The 24,943-nt window shown below is 49.0% G+C and overlaps 1 protein-coding gene across 1 annotated transcript in view; it reads right to left on the bottom strand.

Moving 5' to 3' along the window:
• RALGAPA2 (Ral GTPase activating protein catalytic subunit alpha 2) overlaps window positions 1-24,943 on the bottom strand; it is a 266,689-nt gene that overhangs the window by 52,524 nt on the left and 189,222 nt on the right. The window contains exon 37 of the mRNA XM_072943695.1: window positions 18,217-18,344. Within this exon, the coding sequence (XP_072799796.1) occupies window positions 18,217-18,344 (128 nt within the window). The remainder of the gene's footprint in view (window positions 1-18,216; window positions 18,345-24,943) is intronic.

Raw genomic sequence — 24,943 nt, 5'->3', positions numbered from 1 at the left:
GAGGAGTCCCTGTGCCGTGTGCAGCAGGGCACCGGGAGGTGGGGCAGCAGGCCAAACGCCAGAGCCTGGGGGCTGCCTTCTCTCCTCTCGCCATCACCCGACCTCTCAGAGAAGCCGAGGACGCCGAGTGAGATCTCAGGCGGCAGAAACCCAGGCTGAGTATTTGTGCTTTCCTTCAAGGCAGACGGACCACTGCCTAATGACTGAGAGGCTCGCAAAGCCAGGACATCAGCTCTTACCAGACGACACAAAACCCCTTCCCCACTCAAAGTCAACCCCTCCCTCCGCTTAAAGCTGAATATTTAAAAACTGGCCCACATTGAAAAACATTCTCCTTAAGGGCATCTCAGTGATACAAATGGCTTTCAAAAGATTTTTGTGGAGACAAACTTCCACAGGCACAGACACACAAACTCAACTAAAAAAGCTGAGTAAAAGTATGAGGTCCTTCATGATCCGTGATGCTCGAAGGCAACATAAAATTAAAGGATTAATGAGGGCAGGCTAAAATGAAGATAAGGAACCCCCCCAAATTAAGCTAAGAACAAAATGCACCCTTTAAATGTGTGTTTCTGTGGACGTGAGAGCAGAGTGAACTCGGTTTTATTGCTTTTATATTAAATTCTTTGGATTAGAAGTCATTTAAAATCAGTTATCTCTTTTTGGCCTCCATTATAAGTCATTTCCTCCTCGTGCACAGAAAGACATCTTGGGTAATTACATAAATGGTACTAGAGTCCACTCTCCCCTAATTAGAAATTCCTTAAAGTGCCTGCATTTTGGATGTTAATTGAACTGACACCCTCTGAGTTCTTGTATGTTGGATACTGGGGCAAGAAAGGGAGGAAGACGTGCTCTTTGCCTTCAAGGAGCTCCCTGTCCAGGGTCAGGGTGAGGGCATCAGGGTGCTGGGCACTGTGCTGTCTGTGGAAGGCAGGCAGGGGTGCCCACCAGCCACCCCACTCCCTGCACGGCAGGCTGCTGCTGCCCTCAACAGGCTGATCCTCCTCCCGCGATCTGGGCTGGCCTAGGGACCTGCCTTGTCCAACAGCTCTGGGACTTCCAAGGCTGGACTGGAGAAAGCCTCGGGCCTTCCACCTGGGTCTCTCAGAGCCCCGAGCAGCCCTGTGTGAAGTCTGGCGGCTGTGAGAATACCTGAGCTAGCCTAGTGGGGAGGCTGCCAAAGAGTGAGGGATGTTGGGCTGCCATGCAGCTGCTCCAGCTGCTCCAGCCCAGATGCAGACACGTGAACCGTTCAGCTGAGCCTGGTCAACCCAGAGGACTGTGTGCGAGGTCCCCCTCCAACATAAGCCCTTCCAACATGCACCCCAGTGTTCACAGCAGCACTATTTACAGTAGCCAAGACATGGAAGCAACCTAAATGTCCATCGACAGATGACTGGATGAAGAAGATGTGGTACACACATACACACACACACACGAATATTACTCAGCCATGACAAAGAGAGAAATAATGCCATCTGCAGCAACATGGATGGACCTGGAAATGATCATTCTAAGTGAAGTAAGTCAGACAGAGAGTATGTGGAATCTAAAAAATATATATAAATTCTACTTACAAACCAAAAACAGACTCATGGACATAGAAAACAAACTATGGTTACCAGAGGGGGAAGAGTGGGGAGGGATAAATTAGGCATTGGGGATAAACTGATACACACTACTATATATAAATAGATAAATAACAAGGTTCTACTATATAGCACAGGGAATAACTTTCAATTTTTTGTAATAAAATATAATGGAAAAGAATCTGAAAAGAAAAAATATATATGTATGTATATGTACAACTGAATCACTTTGCTGTACACCTGAAACTAACATTTTAAATTAAAAAAATTTAAAAAAGAGCTAAAACTGAAAAAAACCAAAAAACCAAAAACCAAAAACCAAAAAAAGACAAACCTCTGCAGAGGCTGACTTTCCCCGGCAGGTCTCCGCTGCCAGGTATGAGAGGACAAGACTAGGAATCATATTAAAATCCTAAAATTCTATTAAAATGAAAATGTTTTTTATCTAAAATTAGGAAGGAAGTTAAGCTCCACTGAGATTCACCCCATGGCCTGAGCCTGGCTCCCTGCACGCCCGTCTCTGCAGGTGCCCCAGTCGGGACCAGTCCAGGCTGCGTGAGCCGTCACCACACGGTGAGGGGCCGGGGTTCACAAGACCCTCCACGCCAAGGTTCTGAATTCTGTTCTCACAGACGTGAGCCTCCCTCCCACAGACTGTCCGGAGGCAGGTCACGACGTGCAAACCTTTCGTCCACACGTCAGTTGGACCTTTATCTCACGGGAAGGTTCTTACAAAGTGCTTGAACATAAAGATGAATTACTCATCTTCCCTTTTTATAGAAAAACAAATGTTCTAAACTTGGTGACGTTTTGTGATGACAAGGGGCTGACTTCATTCATTCATTCAGCGAGGATTTACTGAACAAATGTTTACTCTGTGGCAGGTGCGGAGACTACAGCCGGGGCGGGTACCCACCCGGGAAACACCGGCCGGCCTCCGACAGGCGCCCCGTGGTCTGTGACGTGAAAGGTCAGCTCTCCCCCTTGGAGGCCGAGGGCACTGAGCATCCAGCCTCCCCGGACTCTGGGCTTGCCTCTGAGTGAGGTGGAGACCCCCGAGGAGTGTGACCAGGGCAGCCACGTGGTCTGCCTCCCATTTCAGCAGGCTGGCGTCGGCTGGGGGCAGACGGGGGGACCGTCGGGAGGCCACGGTCAGCTGCACAGCCTTAGCTGTTCTCTTAGGGAAAATGCCCTATTATTTCTTCCTAGTAAAGGTGACACTTTGACCTTGAGGGAAAGAGTAACTGCTCTTGAAAGAAACATGCCCTGGAAAGAAAATGTGGGAATCCAAGAAATGTGGGCAAGTGCTGGCCTCAGCACGGGAATTTTCCAGAAAGCTCTCAGGTCTGTACCACCAAGAAACTCCTAAACAGAACTTCGTAAGCAATTTGTAACCTCCCAAGGGAAGACTTTACTACATTCTCAGTCTGTTAAAAAATACAACAACGCCACAACTGGTAAGACATCAGGGAAGACAGGAACTTCCCCCCAGACATCTGTCAGGGCCGGCACAGAACTGGTGTCTGAGAATCAAAAGTGAGCACGAGGCCCGGCTCCCGGCGCGGACGGCGGCCTCCCGCCCCGCGGGCCTGCGTTTCGGGGCGAGGCTTGGCTGTCAGCCTGAAACTGAGTATCACAGTAAGCCGGGTTCAGAGGGCGCCTTAAATCGCTGAGTCACAGAGCCCTTAAACCAAGGTTACGAAAATAACGAAGCACACTTCATCCCACTGTCCTCATTAAAATGCTGTCAGTATCTGAAGCTAAAGCAGAACAACCTCACTCTGTTCAACATAAAACCCTTCCATGATCACTTATTTCACCTTCATCACATCCTTTCAGACTCATCACTGAGCTCACGAGATGACGCCATGGCACACTCAGAGCCCAGGGCCTGCATGTACTTTGAGAGACACCTGGAGACACACAGACACATGTGAACAACCTGAAGGTGCAACTAGAAGTAACCTTCTCCCTCAGAGCGCCCACGACCTTCTGATTCTCTCCTGAATCCTGTGTTTCAGGGACTCAACAAACGCCCCCCGGGCCCCGAACTTCCAGCGCCCGTACTGGCTGGAAGCTGGGGCAAGACCATTCATGCCTGCATCCCACAGTCTAGGCTCGGCCGCAAGGATGAGGGCTGGAGGAGGAACCAGGTCACAGGGCGTGTGCGGGGCAGTCCGGGACCTGACCTGCTCTCCGGGCGAGGGCACGTGGTCATGGAGAGGGTGCGGGGTGCGGGGCCCCCTGCGCTCCACCTGCACCCACCAGCTTGTTCCTGTGTCATTCCCATGACCCCACTGCTTCTCAGGGACAGCACCTGGCTGCCAGGCTTCTCCTGGGCTCTAGGTGTTGGGCACAGAGCAGTGAGCAAAACAAAGTCCTTCCCCCATGCAGCGTTCATGCCAGTGGGAGAAGGAGACAGTCTGTAACAAACGACGCGCCGTGAGGAGAGCAGGGGCGAGGCCCGGAGGGCTTGCTCCTTTAGATCGCTTTCTCATAGAGGCTTCTGAGCAGAGACCGAAGGGAAGGGAAGCGGGAACCTGACGCTGACACTGGGGCGGGGTCAGTGGGGGGGTGATTCTCAGCAGAGCATGTGGGTCCTGAGTCTGGAACCTGCTGGCAGGGCCTTATGAGGACTCTGGATTCCCTACGGGTGAGGATGAGAAGCAACGGGAGGGCTCTGAGCTGCAATGTGCTCTGGTTTCTGTTTTAGAAGGTAACTCTGGCTGCTGGAGGGTTTTGCAGGGAGACAGGGAGGAGGCTGCTGCGCTGGCCCAGGGAGAGGTGAGGGACAAGGACGCCCAGCCCGGGCCGGGGGCGGGGGAGGTGCAAAGCGGCTGGATTCGGGTTATGTTCCGAGCAATAACCCACATTACACACACTTCATCCCACAGATCCTGACAATAACCGGGGTGGGGGGGTTATTATCCTCATTTTACAGATAAGGAACCTGACAGAGATGCAGATACTTGTTAAAAGCTAAAGAACTTCCAACTGAAACTGTGACACCAGCCATCACACATCACCCGCATCAAAAAGGGGACACTGGACCACTGACCCCGCGCTTGCAGGAAACCCGCTGCTGAGGAGGGAAGGAAACGTCACCGGAAGCACAGACTCGACCGCGCGGGCCCACCGCGCCGCCCGGCGGTACCGCCCAACGTGGAATCCAGAGAAAGACTTTACGCTGCATTCGCGTGTCCTCTTACAAACCCGAAGTCTGCTGTCCCACTGAGCTATCACTGGGGAGCCCTGCTTAAACAACGCGTCCACGTGACAAACCCGCCCGGGAACCGGCGGCGCCCACAGCCACTGAAGCAGCAGATCTGCCGCCGTATTGACTGCGGCCTAACGGGTGAGAACTGGGGCAAATGAATCCAGGAAAAGGAGTGATGAAAGGGCGCGCGCGTTTACTCAGAGGAAGCCAGTAAATTAAAAGCAGAGCACATCGCATTCTGATCTCACAGGCGCTAAAACCAACACTCGGAGGAGCCTGAAATTCTACAGAAAGTAGGGCAGTTTCTGTGCAGTGTTTATGCACAAAATATAGGCTTCTGTTGGACAAAATTACAACACACAAATACAGAAATAATCCGCTTTCTTCACTCTGATCATTTAAATACTGTTTTCTGATGTAGACTTCTGAGGTGCACATAGGTGGTTATATGCAGAGAATGAGAGAGGCATAAATTCTATTTTCCCAAATTTATGAGTAGATAGAATTTCCAAGACATTCTAAAGAGGCTCTCCTTTTTTTAAAGGAGTCTAAAATCCTCTGAAAATATTCCTTAAATTTAAAACTAATTTCCATGTCTTCCTCGCATTCATTTTAAAATCGGTTTCTTGGAAGTATAAATTCAGTTTCACTAAGTTCAGTTCATTTCATTTAAAATACGTGATGGAAACTACACACGCATCCTCGTTGTCTCCTCCCAGCCCAGCTGAACTCTCATCAGCAGAACACAGCGTGTCGACAGCCTTCCTCGTCTGGGAGAAAGTCCTGTTCTCGGACGCTGAAGGCAGAACGCGCTGGTGAGTGGCAGCGGCCCTCCCCGGCAAGCCTGCGCCTTCTTTGAATTCCACTGAGGATGGCAGTTTGGATGGAGACCCCAAAATCTATTCTGTCCATCTGTTTTATTATTCTTAGAACAACTGTCAAAAGTTGCCCAGGGATCAAGTTGCAAACATACTAATTTGCCTTTGAAAAGTAGGCCCTGGGGGAGTTCTGGAACTCTGCTTATAAATTCAGAATCCCATCAGCCAGCGAGCCTGCCTGCCCTTTGTGGAGGTATGAGACTTCGCACTCCCAGGCACACATCTGCTTCCACGCCAGGATGCGCTGATAGACTTACAGCCCACTTCATAGGCAAATGAAGGGAGAACCAGAGGGACTTGGCATCTCGAGGGCTGGCTTGTTCCATGGCGAGGAGACTCTGCTTCTGAGGAAGCAGCCCCTCTATTGATCACTGATGGATTAAGGATGAAAGCTTTGCAATGGAGAGTTTAAACGAGCAGACGAGGCAGAGGGACACATGTACTGTCTCCTTTTACATCCTAAGGCCAAATTAGGAAGATCGCAGACTGAAATGAAGCATTGGAAGAAATAAGCTGAAGTCAGGGAAATATCACAAACCACTAAATACTGCAGTTTCCCTGTGATTCTGATGAAAGTGACAGGAAGGTCGTTTGGACGTAGGTGACACCAGCGTGGACATTCGTGACACCGATGTCCAAGGGTGTGTCTGATTAAAACAGTGTGGCCTTTTGGAAACTTGCCACTCTGGTGGGAACTAAGGCAGCTGAGTCCTTCTCAAGTTAAAGGCACGTGCAAAATACAACATCAGGTCCACCGTGTCTCCATAGTGGTCCCCATCCGGACGCCTGGTCGCAGTCGGGGTAGGGGATGGTGCGGGCACCAGCACTGACTCTCACAGCTTCCGTCCTTCCCCTACCCCGGCCTCAGTGGTCTCCGTCAAGTCTCAGGGAGTAAAGCTAAATGCTTTCAAAGCACAGGACCCCAGAAACACATCTGAAGCACAACATTCAAAGTCCCCATTTCAGAGTTTGGTAAAATTGAACAGGGTGAACCAGAGAGGACATCCTTTCAAGGCGGACCTGGTGGCACCTGGGGTGTTCTCACCCACAGATCACCAAAGAAGTATTCTGCTTTGATGGAAAATTTACTAGAGTGTGTTGCAAATTACTCCAGCGCTGAAATCTGCTGGGAGCTCGCTGCAGACGCTAAGGCAGACGGGCACAGAAGGAATCACCATTTGGACTTGCCGGCTTTGTCCTTCTTTGGCGCTGCACAATCTCTTATTATAATAAGGCATGTATTATCCTTTTTGGAGATTTGAATAACAGAAAGTCTCACTTTCAAATATATCGCTTATAATCCCAGAGTCTACTAAATGTTCTGGGACACTGTTTATGGCATTAGGTTCCTTTTAAAATGGGGCTGATAATTAGTAAACTGAAATTTGATTAATGTTGGATGAAGAAGTTCTGATGTCTCCTTGCAATGTGTTATTTCAGTCTGTGGGCACTGGAAAGAGCTTGTCCTCAGGAAACACATTCCTTCCCCTTTTCAGGATGGGAGGATGAATTTAAAATCCTGATATTTTTCAAAACAGGATTCAGTTTGTAATCAACAGTTCGTAATGTAGGATTCAGTTTTTTTTTCTCTCACTCTTTTTTGTTTGTTTTCTCACTTTGAAGCTGGAGCCAATGAATTAACTATTTGAGAGAGAACAAAACAGACGAGAAATAAAAGTCTTCCTCCAAAACCGCCCAGGGTGGGCCCCCCTAGTCCTGGGGAGGGACTTGGCACGTCAGATGGTCAGGTGGACTCAGCCCTCACCAACATCAAGCACAGAATTCTGAGACTACCACGGCTTCTCTGAAACATACAAATATCAAAGCCTGTGAAAATGACCTCCAGGCAATATTTGCAGGAAAAATTTTAAAGTAGTATCACCCTGTCCTCTTCATAGTTAAGGGTTAGGGATAACTCTTGTAGTTTTGCTAGGATTATGAAAAAGTTTGTGATGGCCAGAATTTTTTCCAAGCTCCGTGGCCAAAAGGTTCCACATTTCCTCTTCGCCTGAGTTTTAAAATTCACACTCTAGTTTGCCTGCTGCTGCGGCGTATGTAAGATCCAGGAGCAACGGCTCCCTCGGAGGCAGTGTGAGTCCCAGAGTCGCCGTCTGACCACTAGAGAAATCTTGTCCTTTACGGAATGACCCTCTCTCTTTGAACATGCAGACATTAATAAATGTTAAATGCCCAGAAATCCTAGCGGCCCTATGAGACAGGTGAGCAGGGTCAGCAGATACCCTCCCGCCTGCTTTTCTAGCATCTTGCCAAGTGCAAAATTTATTTGGGAACAACAGCGGAATTTGTGTCATCATGACCAAATGATTACAGTGCAAGCCGAGATTCTCCTGGGGCCCAGCAGGCTTCTGGTCCCTATGGAAACGCAGCCTCAGACACTGTCCTCCACTCGGCTGGAGGGCGGCGCCCGAGGCTTTTGTGCCGCTGAGGTTTCTTCCACAGCCTTCCAGCACCAGACCCCGCGCTTCCTCCCAACTCCCTTCTAATTGAGATGCAAATTAATCTCTCTGGCTGATTACACTCCCCTTAAAGCTACTGACAAACGCAGCTGTAACCAGAGTTCGTGGACTTCCCAACAAGTGACTTCAGCTGTCAGCGTTCGCCTGCGACACTGGCCGGTGGCGCGGGGCGGGGGCTGCGAGGGCCTCCCGGGTCTCCTGGCGGGCTATGTCTGCTGTGAAGTTCACACACAGTTGCCAGTCACGAAGACAACCGGACGACCCACCCGTAGGGTTTAGAAACAGACTCCAGGCCAGGGTTAAATATTTAGGGTCTCCAGATGCACCCCCTCAACCGTGCTGGGCGCCAGCCCCCTCCCACAGGCCCTGGGACACCCCACCTTTGCTTCCTGTCTGCGGTTTTCTGACTTGACAATGAATCCATCTCTCTGACTGACCACATGCATGGCTCTAAGCATGTGGGATTACCAAATAGCCTTCGCTTCTCATCGCTCTCAGTAAAATTCTATTAATTTAAAATCAAATACAAAGTCGCATTCTGATTGCCGGGATTTCCACATAAACGTCCTCCAGTAACTTTTGGGGTGGTGAGGAAGGCGTTATTATTTAGAACGCAGTAGAAAAGTAATTTGCACAAAACACCCTGTCGTTCAATATAAAGACACACAAAATCCAATTTTTCAGTAAAATGCGAACTTTTTCCTCTTGAATACAACTATCTATGTGTTTTTGAAACGTAAAACTGGTTCAAGAACTGATTACTGAGCACGCGCTACGTGCCCGGTGCTGTCCCGAGGGCTGGGGATTGGCTGTAAGATAAACACTCGAAAATGGGGGGAAAGGACTTAAAATGTACCTATCTGTACATACACAGATACAGGTTCTGTTTGCAGAGTTCTATTTCTAATTTTGAAAAAATGCAATTTTATAAAATATGAGTTGCTTTTGTTGTTTGTCTTCCAAAATGCTTTTTTTTAAAAGCAAACTAATCTCCACCCTCACCCCCACCCCCGGCCCCATTTCTCCCTTCTCTCTCTCTCTCGCACACACACACACACACACACACTCACAACGTACCAGGAGGCAGATGTGGGAGGAACCCCAAGAGGATGGGCAGCTTCCAGTACAACTAGGGGATGGGAGAGGGTGGGGAGGAGGGGCTGGCAAGGAGCCTGGAGGGCGAGGTGGCCGGGGCAGGCGGCCAGCCCTTGGGGGCGGGCATCAGAGGGGCTGGGAGGGGGAATCCACGGGGGCTGCCGTAGCCCGAGGCCCCGCAGGGGTAAGCAGCACCCCCTGGGACGGAAGGGATGAGATGGGGTGGCCCAGCCACGGACCCGAGTGGGAAGAGAGGGAGCTGGGGCTGGCGTCCGCCTGGTTTCTGCGCGGACTGTCAGGTTTATGACAGCCTTTCCTGAAGGGATGGGTGTTTGCCTAAGCCACCCAACAGCAAAAGCAGCAAGACGGCTTTCTTCTCCGCGCCCCCCACCCCCCGGAGGGCTTCCCTGCACCACCGTGCGCCTCTTCTGGGCCTCCATCCCGGGCACGGGGTGGAGGGCAGCGCCCGCCCCAGGGAGCCCACCTTTCTCGCGGGGGCCTTCGGCAAGTCCCGGGGAGCAGGGAGCAGTCTCCAGCCTCTGTCTGAGCACCTGTGACGGTGAAAGTACGTCCAAGGCCCAACCCCACAGTGGGTGGTTCCACGCTTTAGAGCAGAGGTTCGAACTCTGACGTCCACGGGGCCCAGGCTGGCAGGGCGATGAAGATAACTGCTGTGACACTTACTGGGCCCTCTCCCAGGACCAGGCACTGTCCACCTGCGGGGCCCACCGACCCCCTTGCTCCCTCAGAGGGAGACCAGGCGGGCTGCGGTGAACAGGGGGCAGTACCCAGCCAGTCAGGAGACGGACCGCTGCCAACAGCAAAGGAGGCCCTGGGAATCAGAGGCTCTGCTTCTTCCAGAGAAGTCAGAAATCTAGATTTTCTAAAATGCAAAAATCTCTCAACTTTTCAACATGCCTGACAAACTCAATTTTGACGAGTAATGCTGGAGGCCCCTGCGGCTCCAACAAAGCCCACCCGGGGGCTGAATTTGGCCTGCAGGCAGCTGGCCTGTGGGCCCTGGTTTTTGCATGTTTGCTTTGACATTGAGCTAAAACCCGCTTCCCAACTGTCTCTGTTCATGGTCCCCAGTGCTGCAGCCTGGTCTCCTCTTAAACCCCCAGGATCCTGAGACAACGCCTCCCTGGGTTTAACGGCTCCCCAAGATGTCAGGCACCATGGTCCCAGTTCCCCTGGACTTGCTCTGGTCCTGGAGTGGCACCCCACGTCTACCATGAGGCCTGAGGCCAGGCCTTTGTTCCTCGTGCCGCGGCCTTAGAGCACACCTGTGGGGTCAGCCGCTGGGCCACCCTCGTCCCTCATCTCAGATCTGCGCTCAACCACGACCCTCGGATGGACGTGTGTGACAGCGACCGCCAGCTGCCGCGCAGCACCACCCTCAGCCTGCATGGACACTGATTAACTGAACCCGAGGGCGGGTTGGTTTAGACTTGGAAGTCCGGCTGCTGAGATAACCCTCGTGTCTGATTTTGCCCTGGGTCAAGTTAGGTAGCCCTCTCAGCTTTCTTACAAATGGTATTTTGGTAAACAGGTGTTCTGGACCTTTGTGAAAGTCGCTGATGAGGAAGTCACTGGAGGGAGGAGGGCCTGACGGGACAGCACCAGCCCAGGGGGATGGGCGTGTCCAGGAATGACGGCGCACGGAGGCCACCCAGCTCCCATGGGCTCGCACTTCCCTCTCACACCTGCTAGGCGGTTATGATCCTGTCTGGTGTTTCACCAAAATTAAGATTTATGTTCATAAGCTTTCTCTAATCTCTGAAAACAGTAATCGTACCACAGTGTGTTTGGGATATTTTATTCTGCGTGAATTCAGTGTTTTCTGAAAGCTCACAAGCTGTTTAATATTTATCAAGTCTTAAAAATTTTACAAGGATTCCAAAATTCATCCTTTATCCCTATTTGAAAATGAGGAAAATAGTTCCCTGTGTTCAGTTCCGGGTGTGTCCTTTATTTTGCATGACTTTTGAAAAATCAGTTCTCGTAACGTGCTCTACAACCAGACAAATGTGGCCTTGGAGGCTGGACGTTACTTGCAGGGGCCAATTCTTTTTGGTTTGTTTGTTTTGTCTTGTTGTGTTCTCAGGGTCTTGAGGGTTTTTTTTAAATCAATATGTGGTCAATAACATCTAATAAAATTCTAGAGCCACTTCAAGGAAAATCTCAAAAGAAACAGGAAAACATGAACATGGCTTAAATATGCTAAAACTATTAACCAAAACAACAACAAAACAAACAAACAAGAGCAGCAGCATTTATAAAGCACAATGCTAAAGCCGTTTCCCCTGAAATCAGAAACAAGACCACGACATCAACTTACACTATTTTTGTTCAAAATTGGCTGAATTGTGTTCCCTCAGAATTCACGCTAAAGCCTTCACCTCCCACGTGACTGCACTGGAGGTGTGGCCTCTGTGTTCGTCTGCTTCAGTGCTCTGGGTTTTAATTCAGAGACTAAAACACTTTCCTGCCTCCTTCCAGATGGAGAAGCTGGAGGACCCGTGGGATCCTGCGTAATGGTGGGGACCCTCCATCAGCACCGTGGAGAGCGCCCGCCTCGAGGACCCTGGCCGCTCAGCAGCCCCCACGCTGAGCCATGGCCCTGGCTGCTCTTCCCTGCCTCCCCTTCTCCGTTCTCAGAGAAGTAGTTCTAATTCTCTAGCAAAACAGATCTCATTTCTTATTCCCGTTCACGGCCTCGAGCCACCCAGGGGAACACTCCATTTCCCCTCTGAAGTCTACATTTCGGAATGTGCTTCCAAAGTGTTTGGGTGCAGGTCCACCGGCTGCGCTTCTGCCCCGTCTTGCACCAACTCCAGCACAAGACCACTTCTCTCCGCCACATGCAGAGCCGGTCTCTCACGTTGCTGACGAACGAACACGAGACAGCAGCTCCCCTCATCTCCTTCCTCTGTCTTCTGAGAGCGTGTTTGCAAGCCAAGCACTTATCGAACGCTTGCTGCCCTTGGTGGAACGTACCTGCACAACACGGAGCAGCCCACGCCCGAGGACAGCTCGTCTGCCCTCGGGCCGCTGAGAAACCAGAGCCCGGCGGGGGTGTGACTCGCGGCTGGGATGCTGCCCTTTGATCCCACCCAGGAGACTCCCTGTCCGTGCTGTGCTGCTGTTATCGGGTACGTTTGTGCCTCTCTCCTGCAGTAACTCAGCTCTAGGTCCTGCGGTACCCAGCTCCCCAGGTGGGGACGGAGACGGCGAACCCAGACACGGTGAGCCCCTCGGGGAGATGCGTCTTGCTGACCACCCTGCCCGGTGACACTTCACGTCCCCACTCCTTGACTTCTGTGACGCGATCCTCTCCTTTTCCTCCACGATCTCTCAGGCTTGCTCTTCAAATGCGACGCTTTGGGGGTCTGGCCTTGACCGTCTTCCCTTCACCCTCCACGCCCAGCAAATCTAGTAGGTCCCACACTGAGTCAGCCTACCTGTCTGACACAGGAGCGCCCTCCTTCACCCAATGATGCCTCACACCAGGCCCTCGCTTCCTCTCCGAACCCTCTCCACTGCCCCTTTCACGCCGATACAGCTGGTTCTGCACAACGAAACGCACCACATGGTGCCGTCTGACTCCTTTTCCTACACTTCTCTTAAATATATGGAGACACACGGAGGAAATTAAAGGTCTTCCCAGGAAAAAAAACCGAAGATCCCATGGGAGAGGAAAGAAACAGGATTGTTACAACTTTAGGAGGAGGGACCATTTTGAAAGTGTATGAACTGAGAACACAGCTTAGCAGCGATGTGAAGACGTCTGAGTCCAGGAGAGACGCTCTGGAGCCACCGAGCACATCTGCTAAGTGAAAATGAAACTACATCCACTTCGGGGAGGATGGCGGGCAGCGCGGCGCCTTCATGGGCAGCGCAGGCCTCCCCATCACACGCTGAGACTCCAGGGAGGAGGGGTGGGGAATGCCGCGGGGGCCAGCGTGCTATGGAGGTGGGCGCCAGGTTTAAAGAGCCACCACCTGTGCAATTCAGAGGCCGCCTCCTGACGGGCACCGCATGCTGTGAATCCACCTCCTCCTGAATCGAGCTGTCAGGGCAGGAGCGCGGAAGCCCGGCCTGACGGCTCTGGACACTTCTCTCAGCTGACCGCGGTCTCACGCAGAAGCTCTGGTCAGCTCGGGAACTGCAAAGATAACATGTGGCAGGCTTCCCACTTACAGCCTCGAGGCACGGGAATGGACCCTCGACTGCCCACAAGGGACAGGAGAAGCAGATGGCAGGTGAGGTGGCCCTCAGTGCTCAGGAGGGCAGAGGCGAAGGGGGCGAAGGCCCCACTTTACTGACTGGACTTAGCCCAGGGAGGACGTCACCAGGAGGCACGGGGGGGCTAGGCCGATGTGTCACCGAGGGGCTTTCCAAACACACCCCTGCTCCGGTTACATTTTTTCTGATCAGGTTAGGCAGTGGTATTTCTCAGGCCTCCGTGAGCCTTCAGCACACAGTTCTAACTGATCATTTAGCCAAGGGCACCCCAAACAAGCAGTTCATCTGATACTGATTCTAAGCTGGGTTTACTGCTCAAAAAGACCCCCCAAAGGCGAATTCATTCCAACAACGCTCCCTGTCCTCAGCTTAATAACAAAGTGTTGTATTTTCTTGAACATTACTCAAAATTGATACGGAACTGCCCCCATTTCCACTTTCAGTTAAATATTCTATAAAACTGAATCCCAGCTGACAGTATCTTCAGGCCACTGAGTATCAGACATTAGCTGGCGTGGGGACAGGAGACAAAAATCACTACTGCACACTGATCCCACGGGCTCTTTTCTTTGTCATCAGGTCCAGTGTCTGGTTATCTAGGGCCAGTACCAAAAAGGGAAGGCTCCCTCTCTAAGGGGTTTACAGAAGGTCTGAACTGAACAACCTGTTCTTTGTTCATAAAATAGTCACTCTAATACCCAGAGAGTGAGGGACACTGGATGAGGTGAACAGTTTGCTAATGTTCTGTTAACTGTAATACAAAATTAGGGACAAAATGGAGGCACCGACTGCCCGTGTCAAGACGGCCTGTGTTGACAGACAACTTTCCCTCTCGGTCCACACCCACTGCTGCGCCAAGCATCTCAAGGAAACAGGTAATAGGACTTCTCGGATTCCGATCTTTCAAACGAACTGACTCCTAGGGCCCTGCAGGCAAGCCGCTTCATTCTTGTTGGGTCTTGGTTTGTAAGCCAGTAAGTTTTGCAGAAGGATTTCCTGTTAGGCTTCAGGAAGGGAATCAAATAGAATGAACCCCCAGGAACAGAGTCCCCCAGCTCATTGGGGTGGGAGGGGTTTGCAAGGGGCTCCAGGCCATGACCTGAGAGCTCAAGGGCCTTGTGCTTGCAAAGGTGCTCTGCTGCTGCCGTCCTGAAGTTCTTGGTGATTTTGTCCTTGACCTTGCGTTTTGTGCTTCAAGTTTGCTAGGACCAAGGGGCATGCACATGGGAGGCCAGGGCAACTCCGAGGGCGCACAGGGCGTGCGGGACCCCCACGGCGAGTGGGCGGGGAGCTGGCTGCCCAATCTGAACCAGAACGTGCTGTGAACGCACAGAGAAGGCGCTGGTGTCCTAAGACACGTGAGCAACCCAAGAGCCCTACATATCCTCAGCTGGGTCACTTCCCTGCACTAGCCAACAATGTCCTCTAAAAAGGATGACACAGAAGGAAAGAGAGAAACAGGAAGACCCCCAGCTCCTTTTCTGGTCGTCCTCCTGACTCGTCTGCGCACTGAGGGTAGTGTTGGTGCAGTGCGCTCGTAAGAGGGGAAGAAAAATAGGCAGGTTAGCAGTCTTTCCGCTGTTTCAGTGAGAACAAAATACATCTACGTGCAAGCTGTGAAATGTGAACTGTGTAATTTTGGTGATTCCATTCATGAGTTAAATGCTTTTATATTTTCACATAAAACTGGCATTGCACAATATAAAAATGATCAATTAATGCTAATCATTTAAACTTTTAACATTTCTTTACTTAAAATGACATTACATAGCAAATAAAAACCACCATGGCAAGTCAGAAAGACTGCAGGAGGATGGAAAAAGCATACTTTAGCATCTTTAAAGGCACTTTTCCTGCTTTTTGAATGGGGGGCCCCACATTTTCATTCTGCACGGGGACCCACAGGTTACACGGCCAGCCCTGGTTTCGGGGTGTCCAAGGTCTAACTGATCTCAGTGCTTACAGGGACTCACGGGGCTAAGGGTGGAGGAACCTACATTCCTCTGCGCCTGTTGCCCTGGCGTCAGGCAGCCTCGATGCTGTACCAGAATTAGAATGTTCGGGGGGGGGGGGCCATGAGGTGAGAGAGTTAGGGCTCGCTTGGCTTCCTCTGGTCCAGCTCAGAAGACCATCTGGGCTGAAAGCTCACTCCTGTATCTGTCACCAACACCCTGACGGACGTGGCCATGCATACAGTTCTCAGGAACCTACGTTTACCACTGAGATCACTCTGAGTCCCTCTATTTGCTCTGGTGCCCTCTGCCTGGAAAGGGCCCCTGCTCCCTGGGGACAGTGCCTGGCCCGTCCCTCCAACCTCAGCCCCCTCTCGAGCTGTCCTGGGGAGCTGCCATGGTCTGTCTTCTCCTCACCTGCCTGCTTCCCACGTTCCCCAAGCCCCCGGTGCTGGGCTCGGCGGACCCTGCGTCCGCACTGACTGTTTGGTAAATGAATAATGTGAGGAGATACCCGCGATTGGGCTGTGTTGGGTTATGCAGCGTTGTTCAAAATTCAAACTGAAAACTTATCTCAGTGAAGTAGCGAATTCCAGACATTAGCTGCAACACAAACTAGTTTAGACTTTGGCCAAAGCGTTTTAACAAAATGCTAAAGGAGAAACTAATTATTAACAGTCTAGGCAGATATCTATAAATATTTAAAGTATTTAAAAGTTAGCAATTAGGAACAAAAATAAAAACACCCCCACCTCCCTTTTCTCTTATTTTTTTCCATTTTCCCTGACTTTTTTTCTTATTATACCTTTCAGTTCTGGTCTGAATATTAACCCTTTTGCAGGCAGAAATTAAAGAACAGAGCAGTTAAGTGACTGTAACGCTTTCCCCATTGATTACATCCCTATAAAAACTACAAATAGTATTTTTTCTTGTTTGAAATAATTAACTTGAATAGCACCAGTTAAATCTTCTCAAGGTATAAGACAAAAGAAAGTGTTTAACATTTTATAATGATCAAAATAGTAAGATTTGTTACTTTCTCTTTCTCAGTTTCTGCACTGTTCTCCTCCAAGAAGTCGACCTGGCTATCCAATGTGAACACAGCATTTACTAACTCACTTTGGCATCAGGAGCCCTAAGCTGGCATCCGCCTTAGTCCAGTGTGCCTGCTTGAAAGGTTTAAAGTGATGCTGAATCCTGTCCTTTAAACTTTCACAAATACTGTTTCCCCCTAAACCTGATTATTCTGACGCCACATGAATTCTGATTTGAGAAGCAGTGTTCAACAACACGACAAAGCGTGGTTTCGTAATGAGGAGCCCCGTGAGTGGAGACAGTGACGTGACAAAAATCACAATGGTTGTATATAAAGCAGAATTTTCTTGTTTGCAAGTGGTTTTGCCTTGCCTTGGTCCAACGTGCTTGACGGATGCGCCCAGGCTCCTCCTAGTTGACACGCACGCTGACAAGCTGATGGCTAGAAAGCTCTTTCTCATTTCTGCCCAGAGCCTTTCTAACAGCACGTGAAATAAAAACTCCATGCTGAAGGCTGAACCGACACCAGCCGTAAGATTAAGTCTAAACTGCTGTGGCGATCACTGCAAAGGATGCCATCTCCCAAACACGGAAGCTGGAGGGGGCAGGCTGGAAGAAGGATGCTGCCCAGGCCCCCAGGGAGGGACCAGATGGGACCTAATAGCTCTTTTCTACTACTAATTTCTATGATAATTCCAAGTTGCCACATGGCATATGTATTTTTTTTTTCAAGTCGAAAGACAGAATATCAGTCAATGAAGTGGCCAGGATTTTAATGAAAGGTATTTTTCATGAACTGTATCTATTCCCACATGATACTTCTCACTCACCCCCGCTCCCACCCGCCAGCAACACATCACTCACGGCGAGGCTGGGACAAGCACAGAGAGGGAGGTCAGAGGCAATGGGCTTACAGTCATCATCAATGCTAATTAGAAACACAGAGCTTCTGAGTTTTACTAGGAGGTCAGATGCCTTTCGCAGCAATTTTATGAAGTCACCTTAATTCCTTTTCCTCATAGTCAGAGGTCATGCCTGAATTTAAAGATCACAGCCTGCCAACTAATGTTTGAGAGAAAAATAAATCACAGAAGGGAAACTTACTGTTTTTAGGGAGAAAATCAGGAATCAGAGAAGGAGACACTAATTATTTGGGAAAACAACGACAGAATTTCTAGCCATTCTCACTGGTGAGCGGGTTCAAATTCAACTTTGTTGAGGACGCCTTCCCCCGTCCCCCCGACCAGATGCAACGTCTGCCTCCTCGGGCCTCCCAGGACACTGCCTGTGCTTCTCTGGGGCACCTGTCCCGGTCTGATTTATCAGTGTCCTTTCACTGGAGGCGGGGTTCTGGTAGGCACTCTCAGTGACCCCATTACATTTGCTCAGCCTCCCACCTTATCCATACAACAGACGGCAACAGACAGGGATGGAGGAGGGGGAGCGACACCCGAGGAAGTGTGACCCTCACGGCTTCTCAGCACAAACCTGTGTGACTTAATTATGAAAATAAACACTTCCTAAGTTTGACACCACACGATACGATTAACATAAACTAAGAAGTGGTCTGAAAATCACACTATTTTTTTTTTCAATGCAGACTGGAAAATAATTCTTCCTTCCCTCTTCAACCCAGTTGTTACGGCTCACCTCTCTGGAGGAAGTGCCAGGGATCCAGGTTCCAGGACGGCTGACACATCACACACTTACGTCAAAGGATACAAGCTCTGGTACAGGGGGATGAGGCACTTCACGGCCCTGCTGGCGTTGATGCACGTGGCACAGATAAGGCTTGGCAGTAGCTTCCCGCTCACGATGGCACCATCAAACAGGGGCCCAAAAAACGGAACCTGTTGATTCAAAACAAAACAACCAACTTAATTTTCAGAAACTAGGAAAAGTCAAACCAAGGGCAGACAGGAGGACAGCTGCTTGATGTCTCTGATCTGTCACGACCCTGCAGGCTGCCACCCACAGATGGATGCCGGACGTAACAGGACACAGGTCGAGGGCTTTCAGATCCAGCAAAACAGGATTTTGCTCCACAAAGTTCCTCTGCTGTGAATCCTCTGCCAAACTTCTTCTTTTTTTAAATGAGGATGCCTATTACGTATGTATGTATGTATGTATGTGCTTATTTATTTATTTAAATTGAAGCACAGTCAGTTACAACGTGTCAATTTCTGGTGTACAGCATAATGCCCCAGTCATGCATATATATACATATATTCGTTTTCATACTCTTTGTCATTAAAGGTTATTATAAAATACTGAATATAGTTCCCTGTGCTATACAGAAGAAATTTGTTTTTTAATCTATTTTTATATATAGTAGTTAATATTTGCAAGTCTTGAATTCCCAAATTCGAGGATATACTGCATCACCAGATACAATATACCCTCCAAATCAATTATATTTTTGAATGTTAGCAACCAAGAATTGGAAAATGATGTCTAAAAATACTATTTCATAATAGCATCAAAACCATCAAATACCTAAAAATAAATCTGACAAAAGAAATGTAAGACATCTATACTTGACATTACCAAACATCACTGAGAAACGTTTAAGACAACCCAAATAAATGGAAAGATGTACTATGTTCATGGATTGGAAGTTTCCATATTGTTAAAATGGCAGTTCTTCTGAAATTGAATTATAGATTCAGTACAAACCAAATAACAGTTTTAATGAGCTGCTTTTATAGATTTCGACATGCTGATTCTAAACTTACATGGAAACGAAAAATAACATAAATTGGCCAAGACAATATGAACAATACATATTACCTGGTTTCAAGGAACACTATAAAACTATAATAATTAACATAATATAATACTGCAACCAGGATAGACAAATATATCAGTAGAACAGAATACACAGCCCAAGAATAGAGCCACACATCAACGTAACTGATTTACAGTAAAGGCAGCACATCAGTTGTTTGGGGAAAGGAAAGTCTGACACTGAAACAACTGGAGAGTCACAATGAAAAGTGAGCTTTGGTCTCTACCTCATACCACACACAGAACTGAGATGGCTTATAGATCAAAATATTAAAGCTAAAACCACAAAGCTTCTAGAAGGAAACATACAAAAAAAAAATTACAACCTTGGGTGAGGCAAGGAATTTTTAGGGTACAAAGGGCACCAATCATAAAAAGAAAACAAAAATTGGACAATAAAATTTTTCAAAATTCTGCTTCTCATTGAAGTTAAAAAGGCAAGTCACATATGATCCACCAAACTGGACTGTTCCTAAATGTCCATCAATAGGAGAATGAATCACAATTTGCAGCACATTCATCCAATAGAATATCCCACAGGAATGAAATGAGCAAATCACAGCTACATGTAATACCATGGGGATGACTCCAATATAATGCTGAGTGAAAGAAAGAGACAGGAAAAGTCCAAACTATATAATTGCATTAATAGAAAACTCAAAAGCAGGCAGAACTAATCCATGACGACAGAAGTCAGACTAGTGACCATTTTTTCGAGGGATTAGTGACTGGGCAGAGGCATAAGGGGGATTTCTGGGAGCTGCTAATATCCTATGTTTAGATCCGGGTGATATTAAATTGTCTGCTTTGAAAACATTCATCAAGCTGTACATTTACAATTTGTGCCTTTTTCTTTATTAATGTTATGTTTCAAAGAAAAACATTTTAAAAAAAAATTAGCAAGAATATAGAAGATTTGAACACCACAGCTGACAAACTCACCCTAATGGATACACACACAATACAGCTGCAGAAGGCATTCTTTTCAAGCATGCACAGAATTTTTTTTTTAATTGACCGTATTCCAGGCCAAGGATATAGCCTGTGGGGCCCAATTCCAGCTTGGCGCCTTTTCTGTATGGCCTGCAAACTAGGAACAATTTTTAAATTTTCAAAAAGTGTTGAGAAAAAAAAATTCTGTGACATGATAATTTTATGAAACTCAAGATCAGTCCAGAAATAAAATTTTACTGGAATACAGCCACACTCCTTCTGGATCGCCCGTACCTGCTCTCACACAGCAACGACAGAGCTGAGCAGCTGTGACAGACACCACGTGGGCCACGAAGCCCAAAATGTTTACAACCTGATCCTTCAAAGGAAAAGTTTGCTGAGCCCTGTTCTAGGCCACAGAGCAGGTCTGCAAAAATTTCAAGGGGTTGAAATCATACAATCCATATTCTGTCCCCAAAGAGCTATTACGTTAAAATCGAAAACAAAAGGGTAACTGACACAAATCTCTACATTTAGAAATTTTAGAACACTTCTAAATTGCTCAGGGGTCAACAACCACCAAGAAACTCTCAGGGGTCAATAAAAGCATTGAAGTAGAAATTTTAAAAGGCATCCATCTCAAGTAGTATTGAAAAGCCAAAAGAATAAAATAAACTCACAGAAAGTGAAGAGAAGGGGAAGAACAACAAAGACAAAAGCAGGCACAAGTGAGATGGAACGAGCACACAGGGAGAGGACAACCGACATCAAAAGCCAGTTCTTTGACAAAAGTCTAACACAATTAACTGACAGATCTTTGGCAAGATGAGCAAAGAGCAGAAGAAGGTACAAATAAACAATATTAAGAACAAAAGCGGGGCACAGCTGCAGGTGCTCAGGACATGCACACAGCCTCACGCGCGTCTGCTTGGGAACTTACATGAAACTGCTGGATTCCCAGGAACTGCCCCTTCCTCCTGCTGACCCACGTGTAATTTTTTTCTTCTTTCCTACTATGCTGGTCTCTGATTTTAGTTTTTAGTACTTAACGGAGCGGCACCCGTCCCAGAAGAAGGCACTATGACTCCCCTCGGTTAGAACTGGGAACGGCCACTGGTTAAAGGCTCCGGAATCACTGGGCACCAAGGCAGAGAAGCAGCTGCAGGGCGGCCCAGGTAGGCGGCCCTGCTGTGCGGTGGCAGAAGGGGCAGGGGTGCTGCTGGGTGCCCCCCACCCCCGCTCCCACGCTCCAGGCAGATTCATGGAAGACGACATCAAGTATTCGGCCTAGTCACAACCTCAGCTCATCACTCGGCCCCTGTTGGCCCTGGATATTCACAACTAACTCAAGCTCTGAGTGACTCAGAACGTCCCTCCCCAAGCACGATGACCACACCCCAGAGCTGAACAGGATTCTCCGAAGCTGGTGACAAACTAGATTTCCTTACCAGCTACAAGTTGAGGGATGCATGTGGAGTCCCCACCATGTGCTCCGTGACTAAAGGAAGTGCAGCTGGGAGAGGAGACACAAACCTAGAGAGCACAGCCCTGAAGATTTTCTCCTCAGGCCTGGGCCCGGCAAGGCACTGCCATACCCAGGTCCTCCTGGCCGGCTGCCGGGAGGGCAGAGAGCCTGCATCTGCAGAGACGTTCAGGTTGCACCATCGCTCGGCACAAGGATGCATCTGGTTGTTGGAGCAACAGGGGAGAATTCTTGGGACGCAGAAGGTGAATTGTGGGAATTAATTAATCTTTCAAGGACTCAGTGCAGACATCCTGACCTCCCAAAGCAGGATAATGAACAACCGAGCTCTGTTCTGGTTCCTCATGGATAACCTGCAGCTTCCGGAACTGGGACACCACCATGAGACCCGGCCACACTGAAAGCTATGAATGCAGTGTATGAGGGCGGTCAGTCACACATCCCCTGTTTAAAAACTGAGGGCACCTGGTCATCACAAAGATGTGGCCATGATTTTCGTGTCCAGCTTTTTGGCACTGCCTGTATCGTGTGACAGGTGGGGGACTTAACCAAAGGCCTAGGATTCCAGTATCTGCTGGACTCCACACGTACGCCCATAAAGTGTACACAGGATGCGTGCACAGAACCACAAAATATAAACAGCCCTTTGTTTACGAGCCTCTGCACACAGTTATGAAAACTAACACCTTTCTACGCTTAAAGAGACTGAGACTACAAAGATTCAAAGTGTGGACTTGGCTTGGCTGCCCGGAAACCAGGTCTCCTTGGATAAATTACTGTACTTGCTCCAAGAGCGGACGCTGAGCCCAGGAGCAGTGCAGTCGGCCCTACTGTCCTCACAGAGCGGCTGAAATTCAAACGCTGTAGTAATCCCTACAGTGTGTTACAAACAGCACTGCCCGAACGAGGGGCCAAGTAACAAAATCGTATGATTTGAGATAAGGGTGAAAAGTTTAAGAGAAATATAAGGTATGTTCTGAGAAAGAACGTCTATTTCTCTATATTTCAATCTCTGCGTTGTATAAATACATCTCTATCAGAAGATAATTTTTGGAAAAAATGGATAATCAGAGGACTATCAAATTTTGCCTGAAAACTCCCCTTCCCTGAATTAGCTTCCTTTCTAGCCATACTATCAGTAACTTTTTATTATTGTTTTTGTCCTTGTTTTTCTAAGAACACCCACTGCTATCTCAAAGTCTCTAATTCAGCCGTTCCTTACTTATTTGTCGGCTGTCTGGCTCACTAAGGCTTAGACTCCAGGAGCACGCGGCCCCCAGGCCCGACCCAGCGCTGGCACGAGGCGGCTCCAGCAGGTGTGCTAGATCCACGCGGCCCGCAGGACGGAGTGAAGGCCTCCAGCTCCTGGGGCTCCGACCGCTGGGTGGTCACCAAGTCTGTGGCCCCTCCCCACGTTCCTGGAGCAAGCTCTGTCCCGACCGTCTGCCTGCTGCTTCACGGATGTGCCCAGGAGGGAAGAGTGAGAGGGTGGCAGGGCTGGTCCTGGGGTCCGGAGCAGGCTTCTGCTGCCTGAGCTCTTCTTCTGCTTGGTGGGTTTGAGAACCGGGCTCCGCAGTTAAAACAGAGATGTAAGAGCTGCAAAGACTGGCTAAAGCGGTTCTGAGACCGGTGCCTCCGGCGCAGATGAGGCAGTCAGCCCTGAGGAAACTCAGATGGGACCTGAGAAGAATGGGGCTGTGAGTCCTACTGGTGCTGACAAATAGGAGTTCTTCCCTTTAGGGCCGGGGAGGGGGGCATCTTAACTCCACAGGGGGAAGCAGGAGCTGCTCACAGTCTAACATCATTAAAACCAGGCAACACTGACAACAAGCAAACAAGGAAATAAGAAAGAACAGCCCCTTCCTCCTACCTCTAGCAAGGTCACACTTCAGAAAGTTTATTTAAAATACATTCCTTAGAAAAGTAAGTGCACCTCCTGCCATGACTTACACTGAAAGCAGCCGGGAACCAGGGAGATGCGGAGACGAAGCCGGCGAAGCAACAAGACCCAACGAATGAACCCCGAGCACAGCACAGAAAGTGCGCCTCTAGTGCTGGGGGCGATGGGCGGTGGGCCTGGGGTCCCGCTCTCAGGGGAGTTCTCTGTGCACCTGACGCCCCATCCTGTTCCGCCCAGCTTTGGCCAAGGGTGGGCGGCACCGCGTGCAGGAGCTTGGGGAGGCGCGGGGCAGCACGCCCAGGGGTCAGAGAGGGGCCTCTGTGGGCCCAGAGGCCTTTCCTGCTGAGGTCACTGCGGGCGGAGGATGGGGACTGTGCCACTTTCTGACAGCAAGTGGGCTCTCCTGTCGGTCACTCTGGCTGGCTCTGGCCAAAAGAGGAGAACAGCTCGCAGGCAGGAAGATATAAAAATCAAAGACCGACTCAAAAGGGGAAACCAGCAGCAACTTTTGAGAAAAACCAATTGAGAAGGAATTCTTAACAGCCAACTTGTTGTGAAAGATAAAACAAGAACCAGGAGTTAATGACAGGCTGGAGAGCTTTTCCGTCTGTACTGAGCCTTATCTTGCAAATAAATGTTCTTTATTCTTTGGTAACTGCTTGTGGGTGACTCAGATAGTCTTTCAAAACTGGACAAAAGGAATAATATAGATCTCTTGTATCCAGGGAATTCTTCTAATTAGGAGTGGCAATGAATTAGGGAAGAAATTGGATTTGATACAACATCTGCAAATGACAGCTGCCTTTTCACAAAGTTCTCAATGTCATTCCTTTACTAAAAAAAGCCCCGTAACAGTAATAATAAATCATTAAAACAGGACATATCACAGTAATCCACTTAATAACATACTTCAGTGAATTCTGGTTATTCAATATTTTCAACTATCTTTGCAAAACAAATGACTCTTTACATGCTCAAAACCGAACAACTTACTTTCCCTGAGAATTCTCCAAAGCATTTTAAAGTGTGTCACTTAGTCTCAAAGAAGTTATTTGGCTGGGGTTGAGATAAATAGCTAAGAAAATTGCACATGTGAAATAAAAGGACATTTCCAGAACTGTGGTGCAGGCAAACACACTCCCTTTACAATAAAGCCACACTAGTAAAAGGTTTCCTTCCAAACACAGGTGCGACACTGGCTCCTCTCGACCTCACACATGCACAGGCGCCTGTGGCTGGTGGGGCATCAGCCTTAACCAGCACTTGGACCACTTGCTTCAGGGGAAGGTCCTTGGCTAGCCGTCACCCCGAAGAGGGACACACACACACACGCACACACACCAGCT

This window comes from Vicugna pacos, chromosome 19, assembly GCF_048564905.1.
Source record: "Vicugna pacos chromosome 19, VicPac4, whole genome shotgun sequence".
NCBI lineage: Eukaryota > Metazoa > Chordata > Mammalia > Artiodactyla > Camelidae > Vicugna > Vicugna pacos.
The sequence above is the reverse complement of the archived record's forward strand: the minus strand, read 5'-3'. Positions and strand labels throughout refer to the sequence as shown.